Here is a 22,404-nt window from a genome sequence, read left to right as displayed (position 1 = left end):
AGTCTCCTCTCATCTCCCAGAATCCTCCACTGTACACTGTATAATCTCCCAGCAGTCTCCTCTCATCCCCCAGAATCCTCCGGTGTACACTGTATAATCTCCCAGCAGTCTCCTCTCCTCATCCCCCAGAATCCTCCAGTGTATACTGTATAATCTCCCAGCAGTCTCCTCTCATCCCCCAGAATCCTCCAGTGTACACTGTATAATCTCCCAGCAGTCTCCTCTCATCCCCCAGAATCCTCTGGTGTATACTGTATAATCTCCCAGCAGTCTCCTCTCATCTCCCAGAATCCTCCACTGTACACTGTATAATCTCCCAGCAGTCTCCTCTCATCCCCCAGAATCCTCCGGTGTACACTGTATAATCTCCCAGCAGTCTCCTCTCCTCATCCCCCAGAATCCTCCAGTGTATACTGTATAATCTCCCAGCAGTCTCCTCTCATCCCCCAGAATCCTCCAGTGTACACTGTATAATCTCCCAGCAGTCTCCTCTCATCCCCCAGAATCCTCCGGTTTACACTGTATAATCTCCCAGCAGTCTCCTCTCCTCATCCCCCAGAATCCTCCAGTGTACACTGTATAATCTCCCAGCAGTCACCTCTCATCCCCCAGAATCCTCTGGTGTACACTGTATAATCTCCCAGCAGTCTCCTCTCATCCCCCAGAATCCTCCAGTGTACACTGTATAATCTCCCAGCAGTCCCCTCTCATCCCCCAGAATCCTCCAGTGTACACTGTATAATCTCCCAGCAGTCTCCTCTCATCCCCCCAGAATCCTCCAGTGTACACTGTATAATCTCCCAGCAGTCTCCTCATCCCCCAGAATCCTCCAGTGTACACTGTATAATCTCCCAGCAGTCTCCTCTCATCCCCCAGAATCCTCTGGTGTACACTGTATAATCTCCCAGCAGTCTCCTCTCATCCCCCAGAATCCTCCAGTGTACACTGTATAATCCCCCAGCAGTCTCCTCTCATCCCCCAGAATCCTCCGGTGTACACTGTATAATCTCCCAGCAGTCTCCTCTCATCCCCCAGAATCCTCCGGTGTATACTGTATAATCTCCCAGCAGTCTCCTCTCATCCCCCAGAATCCTCCAGTGTACACTGTATAATCCCCCAGCAGTCTCCTCTCATCCCCCAGAATCCTCTGGTGTACACTGTATAATCTCCCAGCAGTCTCCTCTCCTCATCCCCCAGAATCCTCCAGTGTACACTGTATAATCTCCCAGCAGTCTCCTCTCATCCCCCAGAATCCTCCGGTGTACACTGTATAATCTCCCAGCAGTCTCCTCTCATCCCCCAGAATCCTCCGGTGTACACTGTATAATCTCCCAGCAGTCTCCTCTCATCCCCCAGAATCCTCTGGTGTACACTGTATAATCTCCCAGCAGTCTCCTCTCATCCCCCAGAATCCTCTGGTGTACACTGTATAATCTCCCAGCAGTCACCTCTCATCCCCCAGAATCCTCCAGTGTACACTGTATAATCTCCCAGCAGTCTCCTCTCATCCCCCAGAATCCTCCGGTGTACACTGTATAATCCCCCAGCAGTCACCTCTCATCCCCCAGAATCCTCCAGTGTACACTGTATAATCTCCCAGCAGTCTCCTCTCATCCCCCAGAATCCTCTGGTGTACACTGTATAATCTCCCAGCAGTCTCCTCTCATCCCCCAGAATCCTCCGGTGTACACTGTATAATCTCCCAGCAGTCTCCTCTCATCCCCCAGAATCCTCTGGTGTACACTGTATAATCTCCCAGCAGTCTCCTCTCATCCCCCAGAATCCTCCGGTGTACACTGTATAATCTCCCAGCAGTCACCTCTCATCCCCCAGAATCCTCTGGTGTACACTGTATAATCTCCCAGCAGTCACCTCTCCGGTCAGCAGCTCGGTGATCTTGTTGGTGAGGTGGAGGATCTTCTCAGGTGTCGGGGAGTGCGGGGCTTCTGTGTTGCGGCTCTGGATCTCGCTCCGTCCTCCGCACAGATGGGGGGTCACACACTCCCCAGACGTCGTCTTCACCACCATTTGCTCCTGTATACAGTGAGAGACGGTGATCACCACATAGATTCTAATAATCCTCCATCTTTTCAGTCATTCCTGTTATAGTAATAGAGAGAAGTGTGATCTCTCGGGAGATTCTCACCTTTCCCTTTAACAAGTCGATCATCTCTAGGGTGAGGAGCCATATCCGTGCAGCCATGTTGCTTTTGTCCTCGTCTACCCTTGTGGGGTCATTTTTCCTCCTGACGTCCTGGTCCTGATCCTTCTGCCCCTCCATGTACTCCCACTCTTCCATGGAGAAATAGACAGCGACATCCTGACACCTGATAGGAACCTGACAGACATATACCCACATTACCCAGAATCCTCCAGTGTATACTGTAGAATTTCCCAGCATTCCCTGCACTCACCTCTCCGGTCAGCAGCTCCGTCATCTCTCTGGTGAGGTCTAGGATCTTCGTCTCCGGCATCGGGGGGTGCGGGGCGTCTGTGATGGGGCGCTCATTACTGCTCCGTCCTCCGGATACGTGGAGATGAATGATGGGGGCCGCACAGTCACCTGTCGTCTTCTCCACTATTGTGTAGTCCTGTGTAAGGAGAGATGCTGGTGAGTATTAGGCCTCATTCACACCTGCCTGTCTCCAGTGTGTGGAGGCCATTGTCACACCTGCCTGTCTCCAGTGTGTGGAGGCCATCGTCACACCTGCCTGTCTCCAGTGTGTGGAGGCCATCGTCACACCTGCCTGTCTCCAGTGTGTGGAGGCCATCGTCACACCTGCCTGTCTCCAGTGTGTGGAGGCCATTGTCACACCTGCCTGTCTCCAGTGTGTGGAGGCCATTGTCACACCTGCCTGTCTCCAGTGTGTGGAGGCCATTGTCACACCTGCCTGTCTCCAGTGTATGGAGGCCATTGTCACACCTGCCTGTCTCCAGTGTGTGGAGGCCATTGTCACACCTGCCTGTCTCCAGTGTATGGAGGCCATTGTCACACCTGCCTGTCTCCAGTGTGTGGAGGCCATTGTCACACCTGCCTGTCTCCAGTGTGTGGAGGCCATTGTCACACCTGCCTGTCTCCAGTGTGTGGAGGCCATTGTCACACCTGCCTGTCTCCCGTGTGTGGAGGCCATTGTCACACCTGCCTGCCTCCAGTGTATGGAGGCCATTGTCACACCTACCAGTGACATGGTCACACGTATACTAAGTAAAGTCAATAGAGATCTTCACACCTCCATGTTCACACAATGTCACGTATAGGGAGAGAGGCCATACCAGCCCTATAGGACAACACACAGGAAGGAATGCCTTATTGCTAGGAAAAGGGGGACGTGGTGACCCCTATCAACAATCTGCAGCTCACCCTCACTGACCCTATACAGGTTCCGCACCTGTCACTGAGCTGGATACCTGGGACCCTGTCTTTGCCTGGCATAAGGGAACTAATAAGGATGGTGGGTATGAGCGCTACTCAACACCACAACACTAAGGAAGAATTCCTCTTGTTGGTAGCTGTACACATTCAGTTGCCTCACCCCTTTCCACAGGCATTGCTAATTAAGCACCATACTTGGATCTGGACCACCTTTATCAATGGTTGCTGTCTGGCACTGGGAGGGTCAGTTCTGATATAGTCCTGGTATGTGTAGAGCTTGCTCCACACGCTGGGACCTGGGCTGGTCTCCATCCACAATTGCCTCTTTTGCAACATAGAACCGGTTATATATACAGGTTACAGGTATGTGTGCTCCATTATGGTTCTGCTTTTAACTTTATCTAGGAGGCTGCATGGCACATGAAATACAGAATATAGTGTAGGACCCCCCTATTGAGATTTGCCGTGACGTTGGCAGGGGTGGCTCAAAGAATTGATCAATTATTTGCTAAAAATCTCATTTATATTACAGTACAGTTGGAATAAATCTGTGAATTTGCACTTTTTATATGATGCATGCCATTTTCAGATCGTGCTGGCTCCCCTCTCACTAAAGGAAGAAAGACGGAAACACTACAGGGGAAACACGAATGCTATAACCTGAGCCCAGGTAGACGGCAAAATTCAATACTTATCTGAGGAGGAACAACAACTACAGAAGTTTCTGGAGCAACCGGAGATGACCACAACAGAGTAAACGGTAGCTCGCACCCAAACCACCTCAGGGTGAGGTTAATAAAAGAAGTCAGAGGATAGCAACTGAGAGGCCGGACGACAGTTCCCCAGGATCCTAGAGTCCACTGGCTGCAGAAACAGAACAGTCAGATAACAACACGTTCCGCCACTCTCTGTGATCTTCTACCACTGGATTGTCAGACGACCGTGATACCTCCGTGACGGAACATTCCCTATAGGGTCGGACAGCAGCCACTGCCAGCTCTCATGCTGTGACAGCGTCTACTGGGATCCTCTTTTTTTGGCCAGATGACATTGACTCTGTTGCCATATTTCTTTACCTCAAAGCCCCTGATGTACCCCTGGAGGAACAAATTAGGGGGGAAAACGTGTTGGGCACAAGCGACTCGGCTAAGTACCATTATCACATATAATGGGCAATCTATGGGTGACTATATGCACATCATGCACCATAAATATGCCATTATGCACTTTACTTGACTATCTTGCTGCTATATGATTGTGTCACCTGGTTACAGCATAGTGATACCTCACCTTTCAGAATGGGGAGATAAGGTATGCACACCAGTGACTATGTAAGGGGAATACATGGAATAGCAGAAACTGCTATGTGAATACTGACATGAAAAATCCAATAGCTATATGTAAGAGTGAATATGTGAAAAATGGAATCTGCATTACTGCCATGAACATATGAATCAAGAGAAATTTAGCTACTGAATTGATCAATGCAATAGAGCCCCAACACTACGCCAAAGTATTTCTCTACGTTGGGGTCCCTAGCTTGTGTGTGTCCTCTCATGCAGTTAAAAAACTTACCGTGTATGGGAAGCTGAGACCCAGGCTATTTATGCGTATGATATGGACTGGCAATAGGTGTGGTTGGGGAGGGTTCACAAACGAAAAAATACTAACAAATAGGAATAACGTTTGGAACACCATTCTAAGTCTGAACTGGGTGCAAAAACCTAAAAAAAATCAATTCCCAAGCAATTGACCCGGGTTCGATTCCCGGCCAATGCAGGCGGTATAGGGTTTTTTTTTTTTTTGCAACATGTTACATTTTACTAAAAAGAATGAAAAAATATGGTGCTGAGGCAGAAAACGTAAAAAAACGTGTGCGTGTTCAAGCGTTGGTGGTATAGTGGTGAGCATAGCTGCCTTCAAGTCAGTAATCACACAGCAGTTTCTGCTATTTCATGTATTCCCCTTACATAGTCACTGGTGTGCATACCTTATATCCCCATAGTGATGTTTTTTAGGTTTTTGCACCCAGTTCAGACTTAGAATGGTGTTCCAAACGTTATTCCTATTTGTTAGTATTTTTTCGTTTGTGAACCCTCCCCACTCACACCTATTGCCAATCCATATCATACGCATAAATAGCCTGGGTCTCAGCTTCCCATACACGGTAAGTTATTAACTGCATGAGAGGACACACACAAGCTAGGGACCCCAACGTAGAGAAATACTTTGGCGTAGTGTTGGGGCTCTATTGCATTGATCAATTCAGTAGCTAAATTTCTCTTGATTCATATGTTCATGGCAGTAATGCAGATTCCATTTTTCACATTTTCACTCTTACATATAGCTATTGGATTTTTCAAGTCAGTATTCACACAGCAGTTTCTGCTATTTCATGTATTCCCCTTACATAGTCACTGGTGTGCATACCTTATCTCCCCATAGTGATGTTTTTTTAGGTTTTTGCACCCAGTTCAGACTTAGAATGGTGTTCCAAACGTTATTCCTACCTCACCTTTCAGGACACTATGACCAGTGAGTTGTAGCCATTACTGTGGAACCTTATAGACCGCTTCATGTATTGCCATATTCGGAGGATCCCTGCATCCCTCTCACCCAGATCAGCTGCACTTTATCATCCAGGGTAAGGGATTTAATGGGACAGCTGTCGAGGAGAGGGGGCGCCATATCGCTTATTGTAGGGTTCCAGCCCCCGTGGCTAGGAAGGGACAACTTAGGGCATCAGTGACCGGGTCTCGGACTATTGATACAGGTTCTGTACATTATGCACTTTACACACTGTATGGCATTATAAAACAAAAGATGGTAGCGTGGTGGTATCATCCCGCTTATCACTTCTCCCAGTATAGCTGCACTGTCTAGTCCAGCAGAGGGATTGAATGGAAGAGCCGATGGTGATGGGGCGTCTGATCGCTAATTTTAGGGTGCTAACCTCAGTGGCAAGGAAGGCACAATTTAGGGCATTACTGGCCTTGTCCCCCCAGATAGGAATCTGCATCATATTTGCATTTGTGGATTTTTTTTTTAGTTTTGTTGGATTCATATGTTTTAATATATATCAGAATATGATTAGTCGTTTTAGGTTTTTTTCTTTAGGGTTTGGAGTGAAATAGAATGCCCGTACTTACGAAGCGCTCACTGATATCCTAATCAGGCACGAATACTAAGATTCTTTATAGCAAGATACTATTTATTTTAATAGCACATGAATAATCAATGATACATAGGCATTAGAACTACTTTATAATCATAGAATCTTACACAATAACAGAAATATGCATCAACATTACCGTTATGTTGTAGCATGCCTTTCTCATCGGAGGGACTTGATTAGTGAGAAGGAAAACAACATCTGCATCACAGGACAGTGCGTCCACTTCAGCGTCCTGGAAAGGTTCCCTAATCATTAAGCGAGTCTGGTGTTTCTTTATAGCAAAACTTTGTACGTCATGTGCACTGAGTGGTTAATTGGTGACCAGCATGTGACAGCCGAGTCATGTTCATGTAACTTGACCACAAGCTGCTGTGGGCACCAGTAGCTTCCTGCACATTTTGCCAGTTGACCACTAGCCGACCACAAATTTCCTGCATATATTGCAAGGAGCCGTGAATTTTACATACCAGCTTCCTTACACCTGTTTTAAGCTAACCACGAGTTCCCTGACTGTTGAACTGTAAACGTTACTTCCTCATAATCGTGGTTTGCTCAAGATCTGTCTGACACGTATTCTTCATCATGGTAAAAATGGGTCAGCCAGAGGACCTCTCTGATACTGAATTATTGATGGATCAAATATCTGGGATCACTATATCTTTTGATTATGATCCCCATCTAATCACACTCATTCTTCAGTCATATCACATTGGTATCACACCTCTCCACTCAGCAGATAATATAGAAATATACAGGAGTTTACCTCTCCACTCAGCAGGGAGATGATCTCTAAGGCGAAGTCCATTATTCTTCTGTTGATGTCTTTGTACATTCTTGGATGGTCATTCACGAGAGCGAACATGAGACAAATGGATGATCTGGAGGGATTTGGTCCTAAAGAGGAATGAAATGACAAAGAACATTAGTAATATATAGAATGTATAGACAGATACAGTTTTTAGACCCTTCACCTTACAATATATGTAGAAAAGTATGTGTCCCCCACATTCACCTCCAGGGGTTTCTCTGTCCTTTTTATCTATTGATAAAGACGCTATATTCGTCACCAAAGCAGAGTCGATGTATATGAATATTACCCAGATGGACTACAAGCAATAAACTTTTTTCCTACAGACATTCAATTTGCGTCCAACCCTGACTAAATTTATGATGCAACTTCCTGATTTTTCTCTTACCCATAACTTTTTTGGCTTTTAAGTCCTTCTACCTGCAGCTTCAGGGGACGGCCATGGGTGTATCTTTAGCCCCCTTTTATGCCAACATATTCCTTCCTGGAGGATGTGGGAGATGGACGTCTTCCTGTCAGATCAGATGACGTTAATGGACTATGTCATCTTTTGGGCACAGTATATTGACAAAACCAAAAATTCCTTTTACCTAAAATCACAATATTTATTGAACATATATGCCACAGACAGAGTACATACAAACATAAAATTGGATTAAATTATCACTGACAAGAAGGCGAGAAAACTTTTCCCTTCCTCACCCTTCCTTACAAACGGAGGTCGGCGTTCTAATTGGTAATAACGCCCCCGTTCCACGTCGACTGATGTCCTCTCCTGACCCTCCACTCACTTTCAAAAGGACATAGAGTGTGTCTAAATAGCAGTGGGTAAGGTGTAACACCAAAGAAAAGAGCCCACAAAATTATGAACACACATTAGATTGTGCAGAAGAGAGATGTGTCCGTCACTAATTATCTGTCATAAACTAGTGGGGATCGGTCAGACTATGTCATCCAGTCGACATGCAATAAAATTACAGATACATTATTGACTTAAGCTGTTATTTGTCCAGGATTCACCCTACGCGTTTCGCCCCATAATTAGGAAAAAGGGGCTCATCAGGGGTATAACAGCATGGATCCTTGAAACATACAGCTTCAGACCATTATAAACTTGGAACGTTAGATACTATGATACGTCCACCAGAGAACAGTGATACAATCACCACTTCATGCACCTGATACAAAGGTTGCCAATCATACAGTCTGAATAGGGTTCAGGCCAAATTGCCACCACAGACGGTATCCACACGTCCAGACAGTGTGTAAAAACATTGAAATTAATACATCAAGTTATCAAATATTTCATAGTAAGACATATACGTTCATAGTTCTGTTTATGTTGGAGGGCATAGGTTATTAATAAAGTTTATAAGGGATAAATATGCCCATATTGAATATACTTGAGTGCTGAGCATGGAAGGATATATTTAAATCCTTCCCGAAGCTTTCCGAAGTTTCCAGAAGGTTACGTAATATGGAACTATATTCAACTGTGTTCCACTAGAACGCCCTATATGGTCTGAACAGCTGGTATATAATGCACGATGGAGGGGGCTACTGGTCGCTCCTCCACATTGCCTGCTGTGAGAAGACTCGAGGCTGCAAAGATGAAGACACGCTAAGAGATGACATCCCCTGCATTGCGGTTCAGGACCCAAGGAAAGATGGGTAAAGACTTCCCATTGATCATTATGGACTAAATGAACTCTTTGCGTAAGCTTTCAACGTATATTATTTTTCCTTTCTGTAACTGAACCCTGGCAACTATTTTTAAATAGATAAAATACATTTATTTTTACATTTTTTGAGGTCTTTTCATTCATGCGCCTTTACGTATTTGAAGAAAAATATATTTAAGGGTATATTTTTTAACATTTTGGTGAGCCACCCATTCGTCATTTTTTTTGCATTTTTTGTTGTTCCTTCACTTTGCATAAGGGGGGTATCTCAAGTATCTCCTGCAAAGGATCAGGAATCGACAATTTATAAAAAATCACGCAGAACCTAGGAAATACGTATAAGTCAAGTTGCATGAATGTTTTTTTTTTTAATGAACTTTAAAGTTTTTACAAAGCCACAGAAGTTAACTTTTGACGTATTTTTGAGTAAGAAAGATAAAGTCAGTCCATAAGAAGTATTGGACCTGCTGAGTAAGGTGAATCAAGTCTTAGAGGATCATCCATCAGATCATCTGATCATTTCAGGTAAGAAAATGGATTTTATCTCTTCATATGTTAAGCAAAGTAAACTTCAGTTCACTTATTCAGATATTTCTAATGTAGAGGAGCTTTGGTTACGCTTTTATGAGGAGTGTGAACTTGAGAATTCACGTATAGAATGTGCAAGGTCTTTTAATAGAGAGAAACAGAAAATCAGAAATGTCTGTCATTTAGTCTATGATTTTCACAAGTTAATCGTAGAAAAGTGTAAAAATGGTGGAAATAGACAACCTGAATGGTCAGGAGAGTCAGTGACAGAGAAATCCAAAGACTGCTTAGAACCTGGAATGTCAGTCAGTGATATTGTGAATTCTGACTGTAATGTTGGCTGTAATTTTGCAAATCAGAATCTTGATAATGGCGGCAGACATGTGCTACGAAATCAAGGTCATTTTCAGGACACTGGGAAAGAAGCAGGAAATGACGTAGAGAAGCCAGAAGGGGGAGGAGCCAGAGAAGGACACGTGCAGAGAGAAAATGGCGACGATCAGTTTCTAAAAATAGAACAGGCTAAGTTAGGGATTAAACTTAGAAAAAATTTATTTGACATATGCACATTAATTCCCGCATATAATCCTAAAATACATGTTTGCAGAAATTCAGAGATATTTGAAAGTTCCATCGAGAAGTTAAATTTAACCAATAGTGAGACGAATCAGTTATTCCGTATGTGGTTACCTCAGCATTTCTTTAGACAATTGGCATTAAAAAAGTCTTCTGACAATGAAACATTTGATTGTTCAAATGATAACGATATCATAAGGCTGAAAAATCTCATCTTCTGTGCAAGGAATGAATCTGATCCAAACTATGAGATGTTGAAAGAATTACAAATTGAACAGAATGAGGGTACGTTCTCATTTATGTCCGTTTTTGAACGTTTGTATAGGGCGGTTATTCCAAATGTCGGATTGGATGGAATGATACGTTTATTCATCAAGAAATTTAATTTCCTTGACAATGCCGCCTGTGCAGTGGCATTAAATAAAAAGTCCCTATTCGAATGTACGACATTTATCGATTTTGTTAGAAATCGCCAAAGTCAATCAAAACAGAAATTAATTAATTCTGAAAAACCAATACAAAAAAGGGAGAGTTTTTGTGAAAAACCAACAGTGTCTCCCAGATCCAGATATTTCTGTGACAGGGTATATGAAGTTCGGAGGAAGATGCATACGTGTTATAAACCATATAATCCACCCCAATTTTTGTCATCTAAAAGTCTTTTTCCACAGGAAAAACCCTTGTCTCCAGTGAAGGGATCGGTCACTGGGATTGAGGATCCCAGACAAATGATGAGTAAAAGCTTTGAAAGACAGAAACAGGTGTCTTGTGGAGATCCTCTCCCTGGGTCAGGATTTGATAGACAGCGGCAGTTGGGTGGTCTTTCAGAGAGAGACGTTCTTTCTCATATAAGAGAAAACCTTGAATTACATAAGTTCAGAGATTCCTATAAGTTCAATGTGAATCTAATAAATCGAATCTTTGAAGAAAAAATTAGGTATGGTCTTCAGTTAAATAAAGTGGATTTCTGGGTAAATTAATTATTGTTTGATAAGTATGTTTATTCATATACAGTGAATCAATACATATATATATAGTAATATATATATATGTATTGACATACATATATAATAATTTGATCTCTGTATATGAAGAATAATATTTAAAATAAAATAATAAGAGAAAGTAACGGATTTTAAGTGTTTCATTTTTATCATAAATATGATAATAATTTTATTCTTTTATTTCCCTCAGAATTTATCAGTAAAACAGATTGATGAAGTATTAACTTTTTATTTTTACATATGTTCTTGTCCTCAATCAGGTAACATATATTTTCTTGTGTAAGGTTAATTCGCGAAAGCATGATTGATAATAATTATTATTTTCTCAGGTACCAATGGTCAGAGAAGTATACTTGAACGTTTCTTTTATGAATATATATATATCTCCTTTAGAGTTATTAGAAATGTAATCTGAGCTTTGGAAGTGTAGTAAAACTGCTTGCTGTCTTGGAATGATGTTCTTTGCACGTAACCAGAGCATGACTTGGTACTAAAGCTAAAAATAAATGTTTGTTCCATGGTCATATGTACAGTGTGTAATACATTGGAATTTGTTTTTTTCGAGAAGTACTTCAAATTAGTAACATAATTTTTGAAATGCGCATAGAATATTGAAAAAAAAAAAGGGATATGTGTCTGTCAGTTTCTATGTAGAAGTGTATGTTGGAAAAAACATGACAGTCTTGTGTGCATAGATGTGTCTTTGAATGATTGATTGTTTGAGCAGCTGCTAAAGTCAGAGTACTTGGATCCAGAGAGAGAGAAAAAAAAAAAAAAGGGGAATTTTTGTTTTAACTTCGAGGTTATTCTTAGACATATTTCTTTAGTATAGAGATATTAGGATTTTTTTTTTTATTAAGGGTTTATTCTGAAGAGTTACATTCTAGAATAAGGTTATAACGTTTTGATTTTTGTTTTATATCTTTTGTGTTAGTCACTTCTTTTATTGGTACATAGATTGAAAATCATTTTTCTTTTCAAATATGGAAGTTATATTTATAATATGGTCTTGAAGATATACCACACAAATTTTAATTTAATTTAATCTAAACATAGTAATTTTTATAATATCATATTTCATGATATTGAAAGGGAGAGGTTTGGTCTCAATCACACACATTTATATTTGATAAATATATGTGTTTACAGGATACTTTAATAATTAATATTTCAAGTACAAAGGAAGAATTGGGAATAAAAAAATATATTTGAAGTATATCATAATGCATTTATATACTAAGAGAAGTGTATTATTTGCAAGGTTACATGACTTAATTATTTTTTATAGGTTACTGATAGGTATGGTAATCCTATAAGATACTGGTAACATTAAGGTTATGTATTATTTTTATTTCAATGTATTATTTTTATTTCAATTTTTTATTTTTATTCCAATTTTCATTTTTTCTTTTTTTTATATTAATTATTATTTAATATTCACATTTTTAATCAAAATCTTAAATTATACAATTTTTATTTTTTTCTTCAGATTTTAAATATCTCAATTGAGAAGACACTTCAATATTTAGTTCAGTAATATCTAATATAAGAATATTACTTTATTAAATATGAATCATATTAAAAGGGAAAAGTTCCATTTTTTGGAAGAAAAGATACTTCCTTCATCAATATATATACAATTGTTTATTTCCTAGTAACACATTATTTTTATATTAGTATGTTAACACAATAAGGATGAAATATTACTTATAGTAACACATTTCCTTATAGTAGGTTATTTAATAAATAATAGACAAATCAAATAAATTAAATTAGAGTAATAAAGATGGAAGATCAAGGTACATCTAGGTTTACCTTCCTATATTTACAAATAATATATATTATATTTTTAATCAATAATAATTTATAATGGGTATTATTGTGTTTTGATGGTATCATCCAGTCTTTTCTAAAAGGTTATTTGCTTTGATTTATAATTTACAAATGATCTAACTAAAAGCCACATTGTTGCCTTTCATATTTATAATATGATACATGTTATAGGTACACATTATATTATTTCATACTTTATATTATATTTTGGTTACATTCAACACATTGCCACCTATGGGTTTGGAAGGGTAATACACCAATGATAAAAAAGGTCATTACAAGAGAATACTATCGTCTATACCATTATACAGTATTTTATCATTTTGAGTATCAATTATATTAATACTTCTACGATAATAATAATGACATGGTATTATAGTATTAGAAGTTATGATACGCTGTGACATTTATTAGTGATAGTTATTGCCATATTTGGTATTTAGATTAGGGAGTGAAATCTTCAATCAAGATTACAAAAGATAAAACGACTTTATATTTTTCCTAAAGTTAAAAGGGATTCTGCAAAAAGGTCCAAAAGGTAACGTCTCAAATAAGACTGTGTAACATACAAAATACACTTACCGTGCTTGCATCTCAGAAACATAGTGCTCTTTTGGTTCAAGGATGGACAATGACACATGGTCTGTGCATTAAGACCTCCCTAAAGTTACTAAGAAGAGCAATGACGTGTTAAAGTTAACCCCTGTCGTGCTGACCAAGAACGTCTTAACATCTGTCCAAAAGGATTTGACAACAGGCAGCATGAAGGATAAAAGGTGACTAATGTAAATTGCACTGCACAGACATCAAAGACTTTTGCTATTCTTCTACATTCATGAACTGTGGTTTATCAACATTGGCTATGGACTTTGTAATAAAGAATAAAGTTTATGGACTTTGATCTAACGATGATAAACGCAATACGGGATTGTATTAAATTGGTAACCATTCATTTTTATCAAAGGATTTATTTCTAAGAGACTGTGTTTATGCCGGATTACATCGGAGATAAGAAGACATCAACTCAGAGGACATCATTTGGTGACCGGATTTGGTTTTTTGCATTTCTTTTTAGGTCTAGCGAAATATAGTTTTATACATTTTTATATGATTGATCAGTCACAGCCTGTCATAACATGAATCCACATTATTATATTATTGAACTTACATGAATAATGCAAATTAATTATTCTTCATCATTATTATTGATATTAATCCGTTATTGCCAAATAAGGAAAGAAGATTTGTTATTTTAATGATGTATTAATTAATTTCGGGGTTACTCCACCCGCTTCAAGGGGGGTTTGTAAAAACATTGAAATTAATACATCAAGTTATCAAATATTTCATAGTAAGACATATACGTTCATAGTTCTGTTTATGTTGGAGGGCATAGGTTATTAATAAAGTTTATAAGGGATAAATATGCCCATATTGAATATACTTGAGTGCTGAGCATGGAAGGATATATTTAAATCCTTCCCGAAGCTTTCCGAAGTTTCCAGAAGGTTACGTAATATGGAACTATATTCAACTGTGTTCCACTAAACACCCTATATGGACTGAGCAGCTGGTATATAATACACGATGGAGGGGGCTACTGGTCGCTCCTCCACATTGCCTGCTGTGAGAAGACTCGAGGCTGCAAAGATGAAGACACGCTAAGAGATGACATCCCCTGCATTGCGGTTCAGGACCCAAAGAAAGATGGGTAAAGACTTCCCATTGATCATTATGGACTAAATGAACTCTTTGCGTAAGCTTTCAACGTATATTATTTTTCCTTTCTGTAACTGAACCCTGGCAACTATTTTTAAATAGATAAAATACATTTATTTTTACATTTTTTGAGGTCTTTTCATTCATGCGCCTTTACGTATTTGAAGAAAAATATATTTAAGGGTATATTTTTTAACACAGTGTGTCACAAGAAATAAATAAGCAACCCCAGGTTTTCAGAGGACAACAATATTATAAGCAGAGTCCTAGGATAGCATTAAAGCCCTCTGAATAGTATCATGGAAACAGTCCCCAGGAAACGATGTGTACTCCATCTGGGTGTTCATTCGAATAATAATTAGTGACGGACACATCTCTCTTCTGCACAATCTAATGTGTGTTCATAATTTTGTGGGCTCTTTTCTTTGGTGTTACACCTTACCCACTGCTATTTAGACACACTCTATGTCCTTTTGAAAGTGAGTGGAGGGTCAATAAAGGACATCAGTCGACGAGGAACGGGGGCGTTATTACCAATTAGAACGCCGACCTCCGTTTGTAAGGAAGGGTGAGGAAGGGAAAAGTTTTCTCGCCTTCTTGTCAGTGATAATTTAATCCAATTTTATGTTTGTATGTACTCTGTCTGTGGCATATATGTTCAATAAATATTGTGATTTTAGGTAAAAGGAATTTTCGGTTTTGTCAAGTATACTCTACCTTGGTATCCATATTCAGTTTTTTGGCACAGTATATTGACAACATCTTTTTGATCTGCCAGGACCCGGCAGAAGCACTATGTTGGTACACAACTCTAATAATCTTAACATTCATCTTACCTACCAAACATAATACTTAGGTCTGTGGAATTCCTTGACACCCTTATTAAACGTGATGCCAATAATGTCCGCCAAACGGACATTACTGGATACCACCTTCAACACACTCATTACTTCATACATTGTCACAATCTTCCAAGAGCTAAGGCCCAACACAACCTGAGGCTGCAGAAGAGGCCAAGGGTAAAGTAAAAGGAAAAGTGAAGGCGACCATTGGAGTCCTGCAGAATCAAAAAGGTGAAACAGTCAGCAAGGAGGAGCAGCCGGTGGAGATACTAAATCCATATGTCAGATCTGTCTTCTCCCAAAACAACTAATGCAAGCATCAACAATAACCATGATAGAAGTAATGGTCAGGAGGAGTCCAAGGTGACAATAAGCAAAGAATTGATAGGAGAAGACTCAGCTAAGATATAGGAAACCAAGTCTCCAGGTCCTGATGATTTACACCCCAGAAAGAGGAAATAGCCCCGCTGCCACAATCTACAATAAGTCATGGGAAACAGGAGAGGTCCCTCTAGATTGGAAGAGGGCAAATGTAGTTCCGATCTACAAAAGGGGGAAAAGAGGATCCATGGAATTATAGGCCAGTAAGCCTGACTGCCATAGCAGGAAACAGGAGGATCCAGATGATTACAGGCCAGTAACCCTAACCTCCATAGCAGGAAACAGGAGGATCCAGATGATTACAGGCTAGTAACCATGACCACCATTAGCAGGGAAAAGGAGGATCCGGGGAATTACAGGCTAGTATGCATGACCTCCATAGCAGGAAAAATCTTCTAGCAAATCGTCCAGGAACCTTTACTTAGGTCCCTGGATGTGAAGGCATTAACCAAAGCCAGCACGGCTTTATGACCAATAAAACCAACCTGACTTCCTTCTATAACAGTCCCTGAATGGTTGGACCAGGAGAGGCTGTGGATATAGTATATAGAGCAGGGGAATGCTGTGGATATAGTATACAGAGCAGGGGAACGCTCTGTATATAGTATATAGAGCAGGGGAATGCTGTGGATATAGTATATACCTGGACTTGAGTAAGGCATTCGATAAAGTATCATCACATGACATCCCCATTTACAAAATAATCAAGTATGGAACCGACAAAATATCAGTTAGATGGATTCACACTTGGCTTAATGATTGAGCACAACGAGTAATACTAAATGGATACACATCCAACTGGGGGAAATTCTAAAGCAGGGGCCGCAAGGCTCTGTCCTGGGCCCAGTGCTGTATAATATCTGCAAGGTTCTGTCCTGGGCCCAGTGCTGTGTAATATCCGCAAGGTTCTGTCCTGGGCCCAGTGCTGTGTAATATCCGCAAGGCTCTGTCCCGGGTCCAGTGCTGTGTAATATCTGCAAGCTTCTGTCCCGGGTCCAGTGCTGTGTAATATCCGCAAGTTCTGTCCCGTACCCAGTGTTGTGTAATATCCGCAAGGCTCTGTCCAGGGTCCAGTGCTGTGTAATATATGGAAGGTTCTGTCCCGGGCCCAGTGCTGTGTAATATCCGCAAGGCCCTGTCCTGGGCCCAGTGCTGTGTAATAGCCGCAAGGCTCGGTCCTGGGCACAGTGCTTTGTAATATCTTTAGAAATGACTAGGACAGTGAGATTCATAAAATTCGCAGATGATACTAAAGATAGGACCAGCAGCCAACACTAGAATCATAGAATATTAGAGTTGGAATGGACCTCCTGGGTCATCTAGTCCAACCCCCTGCTCAAAGCAGGGTTCACTAAATCATCCCAGACAAATGTCCATCCAACCTCTTAGGAGAACTCTCCACCTCTCGTGGCCGCCTGTTCCACTCATTGATCACCCTCACTGTCAAAAAGGTTTTTCTAATTTCTAATCTGTGTCTCCTCCCATCAGTTTCATCCCATTGCTTCTAGTCTTTCCTTGTGAAAATGAGAATAAAGCTGATCCCTCTACAGTGTGACAGCCTTTAAGATATTTGTAGACAGCTATTAAGTCTCCTCTCAGTCTTCTCTTTTGCAAGCTAAGCAATCCTAAATCCTGTAACCATTCCTCATAGGACATGGTTTGCAGACCGGTCACCATTCTGGTCACTCTTCTCTGAACTTGCTCCAGTTTGTTGATGTCCTTTTTAAAATGTGGTGCCCAGAACTGGACACAGGATTCCAGATGAGGACTGACCAAAGAGGAGTAAAGGGGGATAATGACTTCACGTGATCTAGACTGTATGCTTCTGTTAATACATCCTAGAATTGTGTTTGCCGTTTTTGCTGTTGCGTCACTGTTGACTCATGTTCAGTCTGTGATCGATTAGTATACCCAAGTCTTTTTCACACATGCTGTTGGATAGCTCTATACCTTCCATGCTGTATATGCGCTTTTCATTATTCTTGCCAAGATGTATGACTTTGCATTTCTCCCTGTTAAAAACCATTCTATTAGTTGCTGCCCATTGTTCCAGCTTGTTTAGATCTTGTTTGAATCCTCTCTCTCTTCTCTAGTATTAGCTATTCCTCCTATCTTTGTGTCATCAGCAAATTTAATCAGTTTACCCTTAATACCTTCATCTAAATCATTGATAAAGATGTGGAACAACACGGGGCCCAGGACAGGGCCCAGGACAGAGCCCTGTGGTACCCCACTTGAAACAGTCTTCCAACTGGATGTGCAGCCATTTATGATCACTCTTTGACTCCGATCACTAAGCCAGTTACAAATCTATCTCACAGTTGCCTTGTCCATTCCACACTTGGTCATTTTTTCAATAAGGATTGTATGAGATACTTTGTCAAATGCTTTACTGAAGTCAAGATATACTATATCTACTGCATTTCCCTGATCCACCCAGTCAGTGATTTTGTCATAGAAGGAAATTAAGTTAGTCTGACATGACTTATTAGTTACAAACCCATGCTGGCTCTGGTTAATCACTTCATTCTCATCCAGGGACTTGCATAAATGTTGTTTAATAATTTGTTCAGAGATCTTTCCTGGTATGGAGGTCAGGCTCACAGGCCTATAGTTCCCTGGGTCCACCTTCTTCCCCTTTTTGAAGAAAGGGACATTTGCTCTTCTCCAGTCTTCTGGAACTTCTCCTGTTCTCCAAGAATTTTCAAAAATTATGAAGAGTGGTTCTAATATTTCCTCTGCTATCTCCTTCAGTACTCTGGGGGGTAATTCATCTGGACCTGGGGACTTGAATTCATTAATGTTAGCTAAGTATTCCCTCACTAGCTCTTTGTTTATTGATGGCCTGTATTCTTCTAATCCTACAATAGAATGGTGAAGATCAGTTGATTTTTACTTTTTCAAAGAAAACAGATGCAAAATAACTTAAAGGTTCGGCCTTCTCAATACCATTTTTTACAACTTCACCATTCTGATCCTGTAAAATTCCTATAACATCTTTGACTTTTCTTATATTTTTGACAGAACTCCAAAATCCTTTTTTATTGCTTTTGACCTCTCTTGCAAACCTTATTTCATTATCAGCTTTGGCTAATCTGATGTGAGCCCTGCAGGTTTTGCAGACTGTGCTATATTCTTCTTTAGATATGCCTCCCTCTTTCCATTTAATAAACATTTCTTTCTTCCTTTTTAGCATGTGTTTAAGTTCTGTGTTCATCCATCCTGATTTCCTTAAATGTTTCTTATTCTTCCCTCTTTTAGGGATTGTTAACGATTGCGCTTTGAGAATCTCATTTTTCAAGATGTCCCATCCTTCCTGGACATTTCTGTCCCTAAGGACATACGGCCATTGAATCCCGGCTATCCTCGGAGTCCCGTAAAATCGGCCTTTCTGAAATCCAGCCTTGAAGTCTGAGTTTTCACAGGTTTTCCTTTTCTAGCTATCCAAAACACTACGATAGCATGTCACTGCTTCCCAGGGTCCCAGCCACCCTTACCTCCTCAACCATTTCCTCCCTGTTTGTAAGGATTGGATCCAAGGTAGCAGATCCCCTTGTTTTCTCCTCTACCTTTTGGAAGATAAAGTTGTCCGCAACAGAGGATAATGCTGGGTTCACACATAGCGATGCAGCAGCGATCACGACGGGCGACCTGACCTTATCAGGATCGCTGCTGCGTCGTTACATGGTCGCTGGTGAGCTGTCAAACAGGCAGATCTCACCAGCGACCAGCCCCCAGCCAGCAGCGACGGGTGGAAACGGTGCTGCGCTTGGTAACTAAGGTAAATATCGGGTAACCAAGGGCTTGGTTACCCGATATTTACATTGGTTACCAGCGCACACCGCTTAGCGCTGGCTCCCTGCACACCAGAGTACACATCGGGTTAATAAGCAAACCCTTGCTTATTTACCCGATGTGTACTCTGGCGTGCAGGGAGCAGGGAGCCGGCACTGGCAGCGTGAGAGCGGCGGACGCTGGTAACGAACTCAAATATCGGGTAACCAAGGAAAGGGCTTCCCTTGGTTACCCGATGTTTACCTTGGTTACAGCTTACCGCAGGCTGCCAGAAGCTGGCTCCCTGCTCCCTTCAGTTCGTCGCTCTCTCGCTGTCACACACAGCGATGTGCGCTTCACAGCGGGAGAGCAACGAGAAAAAAATGAAGCAGGACATTCAGCAACGACCGGCGACCTCACAGCAGAGGCCAGCTCGTTGCTGGATTTCACACACAGCGACGTCGCTGCTACGTCACAGACAATGGTGACGTAGCAGCGACCTCGTTGTCGCTGTGTGTGACACCACCTTAAGAATTTGTTGGAACTGTTACTTTTGCCTGAGAGAGATTCCCAACAAATGTCTGGATAGTTGAAATCTCCCATGATCACAACATCATATTTTTTTGTGAAGTTGGTCATCTGATGTATAAAGAGTTCATCCATATCCTCGGCTTGTTGAGGCGGCCTGTAGTACACGCCTACAATGATATTCTCTCTCGTCTTCTCCTTGTATTCTTACCCAAACAACTTCCACAGAACTCCCAGTCTCTGAAGCTTCAATCTCTGTGGAGATATCGGATTTTCTAACATACAATGCGACACCTCCTCCTCGTTTATTATGTCTGTTTCTTGCAAATAAGTTGTATCCTTCTAAGCTGGGTTCACACATAGTGACAGCGACAACGACGTCGCTGTTACGTCACCATTTTCTGTGACGCAACAGCGACCTTGTTAAGTCGCTGTTATGATCGCTGCTTAGCTGTCAAACACAGCGACGCAGCAGCGATCATAACGACACGCGTCACTGTGCTACATGTGCAGAGAGCAGGGAGCCGCGCACACTGCTTAGCGCTGGCTCCCTGCACTCCTAGCTACAGTACACATCGGGTTAATTACCCGATGTATATTGCAGCTACATGTGCAGAGAGCAGGGAGCCGGGACTGGCAGCGAGAGCGGCGGACGCTGGTAACGAAGGTAAATATCGGGTAATCAGGGAAAGGTCTTCCCTTGGTTACCCGATGTTTACCCTGGTTACAGCTTACCGCAGCTGCCAGATGCCGGCTCCTGCTCTCTGCTCGCTTCATTTCGTCGCTCTCTCGCTGTCACACACAGCGATATGTGTGTCACAGCGGGAGAGCGACGACCCAAAAATGAAGCTAGACATTCAGCAACGACCGGCGACCTCACAGCAGGGGCCAGCTCGTTGCTGGAGGTCACACACAGTGACGGGACGTCGCAGAAAATGGTGACGTAGCAGCAACATCGTTGTCGTCGTCGTCGCTGTGTGTGACACCACCCCTAGCCTTGTATTCCAATCATGTGTCTCATTCCACCAAGTTTCTGTGATGCCAATGACCTCATATTTCCTTTCCTGAGTTAGTAACTCCAATTCTCCTTGTTTGTTGCCCACGCTCTGAGCATTTGTATAAAAACATTTTAGTTTGTGATTGTTTTTTTTCCCCCCCATATTTTCATTGTTCTGATTTTTTTGTCTTAGTTCTTCCTTTCCATTTCTAACAGCAGAGTTTTCAATAGTATTTGTCACCTGTAGGGCTTTCCCTGGACTTTTTCTTCCCTTCCCACGCTGTTCTAGTTTAAAGAGCGGATTCAGAAGGATCTAGACACTCGAGCAATGGGCCGAAGAGAACAGGATGGGGTTTACCAATGACAAATGCAAAGTCTTAAATCTGGGTACCAGAAATGTAAAAAGCAAATATAGTATGGGGGGGGGGGGAGAGAGACTAGAACTAGGCGATAGCACTGGGGAAAAGGACTGAACACAAAACTAAGCGATCGCACCGGGGAAAAGTAACAGGGCATAAAACTGTCATGGATGCGTCAAGGCTGGTTGACAATCCCGTGGCAGTGAGTGTAATGCGGGCGTCACACGGGACGATCTATCCACTCCCGTTGTTTGTGCGTCACGGGCAATTAGTTGTCCGTGGCGCACAAAGTCGTTAAACCCCCGTCACACGCACTTAACTGCTGAGCGACCTCGCTGTGGGCGGCGAACATCCACTTGCTGAAGGGGGTGGGACCTTCAGCGTCACAGCGACGTCACACAGCGGCCGGCCAATAGAAACGGAGGGGCGGAGATGAGCGGGACGTAAACATCCCACCCACCTCCATCCTTCAGCATTGCCGGCGGGATGCAGGTAAGCTGCAGTTCATCATTCCCGGGGTGTCACACGAAGCGATGTGTGCTGCCCCGGGTACGAAGAACAACTGGCGCAGAGAAGAAGAAACGACTTTTTGAAAATGAGCGATGTGTCAACGAGGAATGATAAAAGGTGAGTATATTTGCTCGTTCATAGTCGCTCGTAGCTGTCACACGCTACGATATATCAAACGATGCCGGATGTGCGTCACTTACGATGTGACCCCGCCGACATATCGCCCGATATATCGTCTCGTGTGACGCCCGCATAAGAAAGTCCCAGAGATTGGCAGCATGTGTTATCTGACAATTTCCTGTTCTCTAGGACCCT

At 41.9% G+C, this 22,404-nt stretch overlaps 1 protein-coding gene across 1 annotated transcript in view; it reads right to left on the bottom strand.

Annotated features, from left to right (window-relative positions):
* LOC142297112 (uncharacterized) overlaps positions 1–22,404 on the bottom strand; it is a 189,542-nt gene that overhangs the window by 149,486 nt on the left and 17,652 nt on the right. Inside the window, exons 2-5 of the mRNA XM_075341378.1 lie at positions 7,312–7,442; positions 2,415–2,591; positions 2,147–2,338; positions 1,873–2,034 (exon numbers count right to left, since the gene is read on the bottom strand). Coding sequence (XP_075197493.1) covers positions 1,873–2,034; positions 2,147–2,338; positions 2,415–2,591; positions 7,312–7,410 — 630 coding nt within the window. The 5' untranslated portion in view covers positions 7,411–7,442. The remainder of the gene's footprint in view (positions 1–1,872; positions 2,035–2,146; positions 2,339–2,414; positions 2,592–7,311; positions 7,443–22,404) is intronic.

This window comes from Anomaloglossus baeobatrachus, chromosome 3 (genome assembly GCF_048569485.1).
Source record: "Anomaloglossus baeobatrachus isolate aAnoBae1 chromosome 3, aAnoBae1.hap1, whole genome shotgun sequence".
NCBI classification, from domain to species: Eukaryota; Metazoa; Chordata; class Amphibia; order Anura; family Aromobatidae; genus Anomaloglossus; species Anomaloglossus baeobatrachus.
This window is presented reverse-complemented; position numbering and strand designations above follow the sequence as displayed.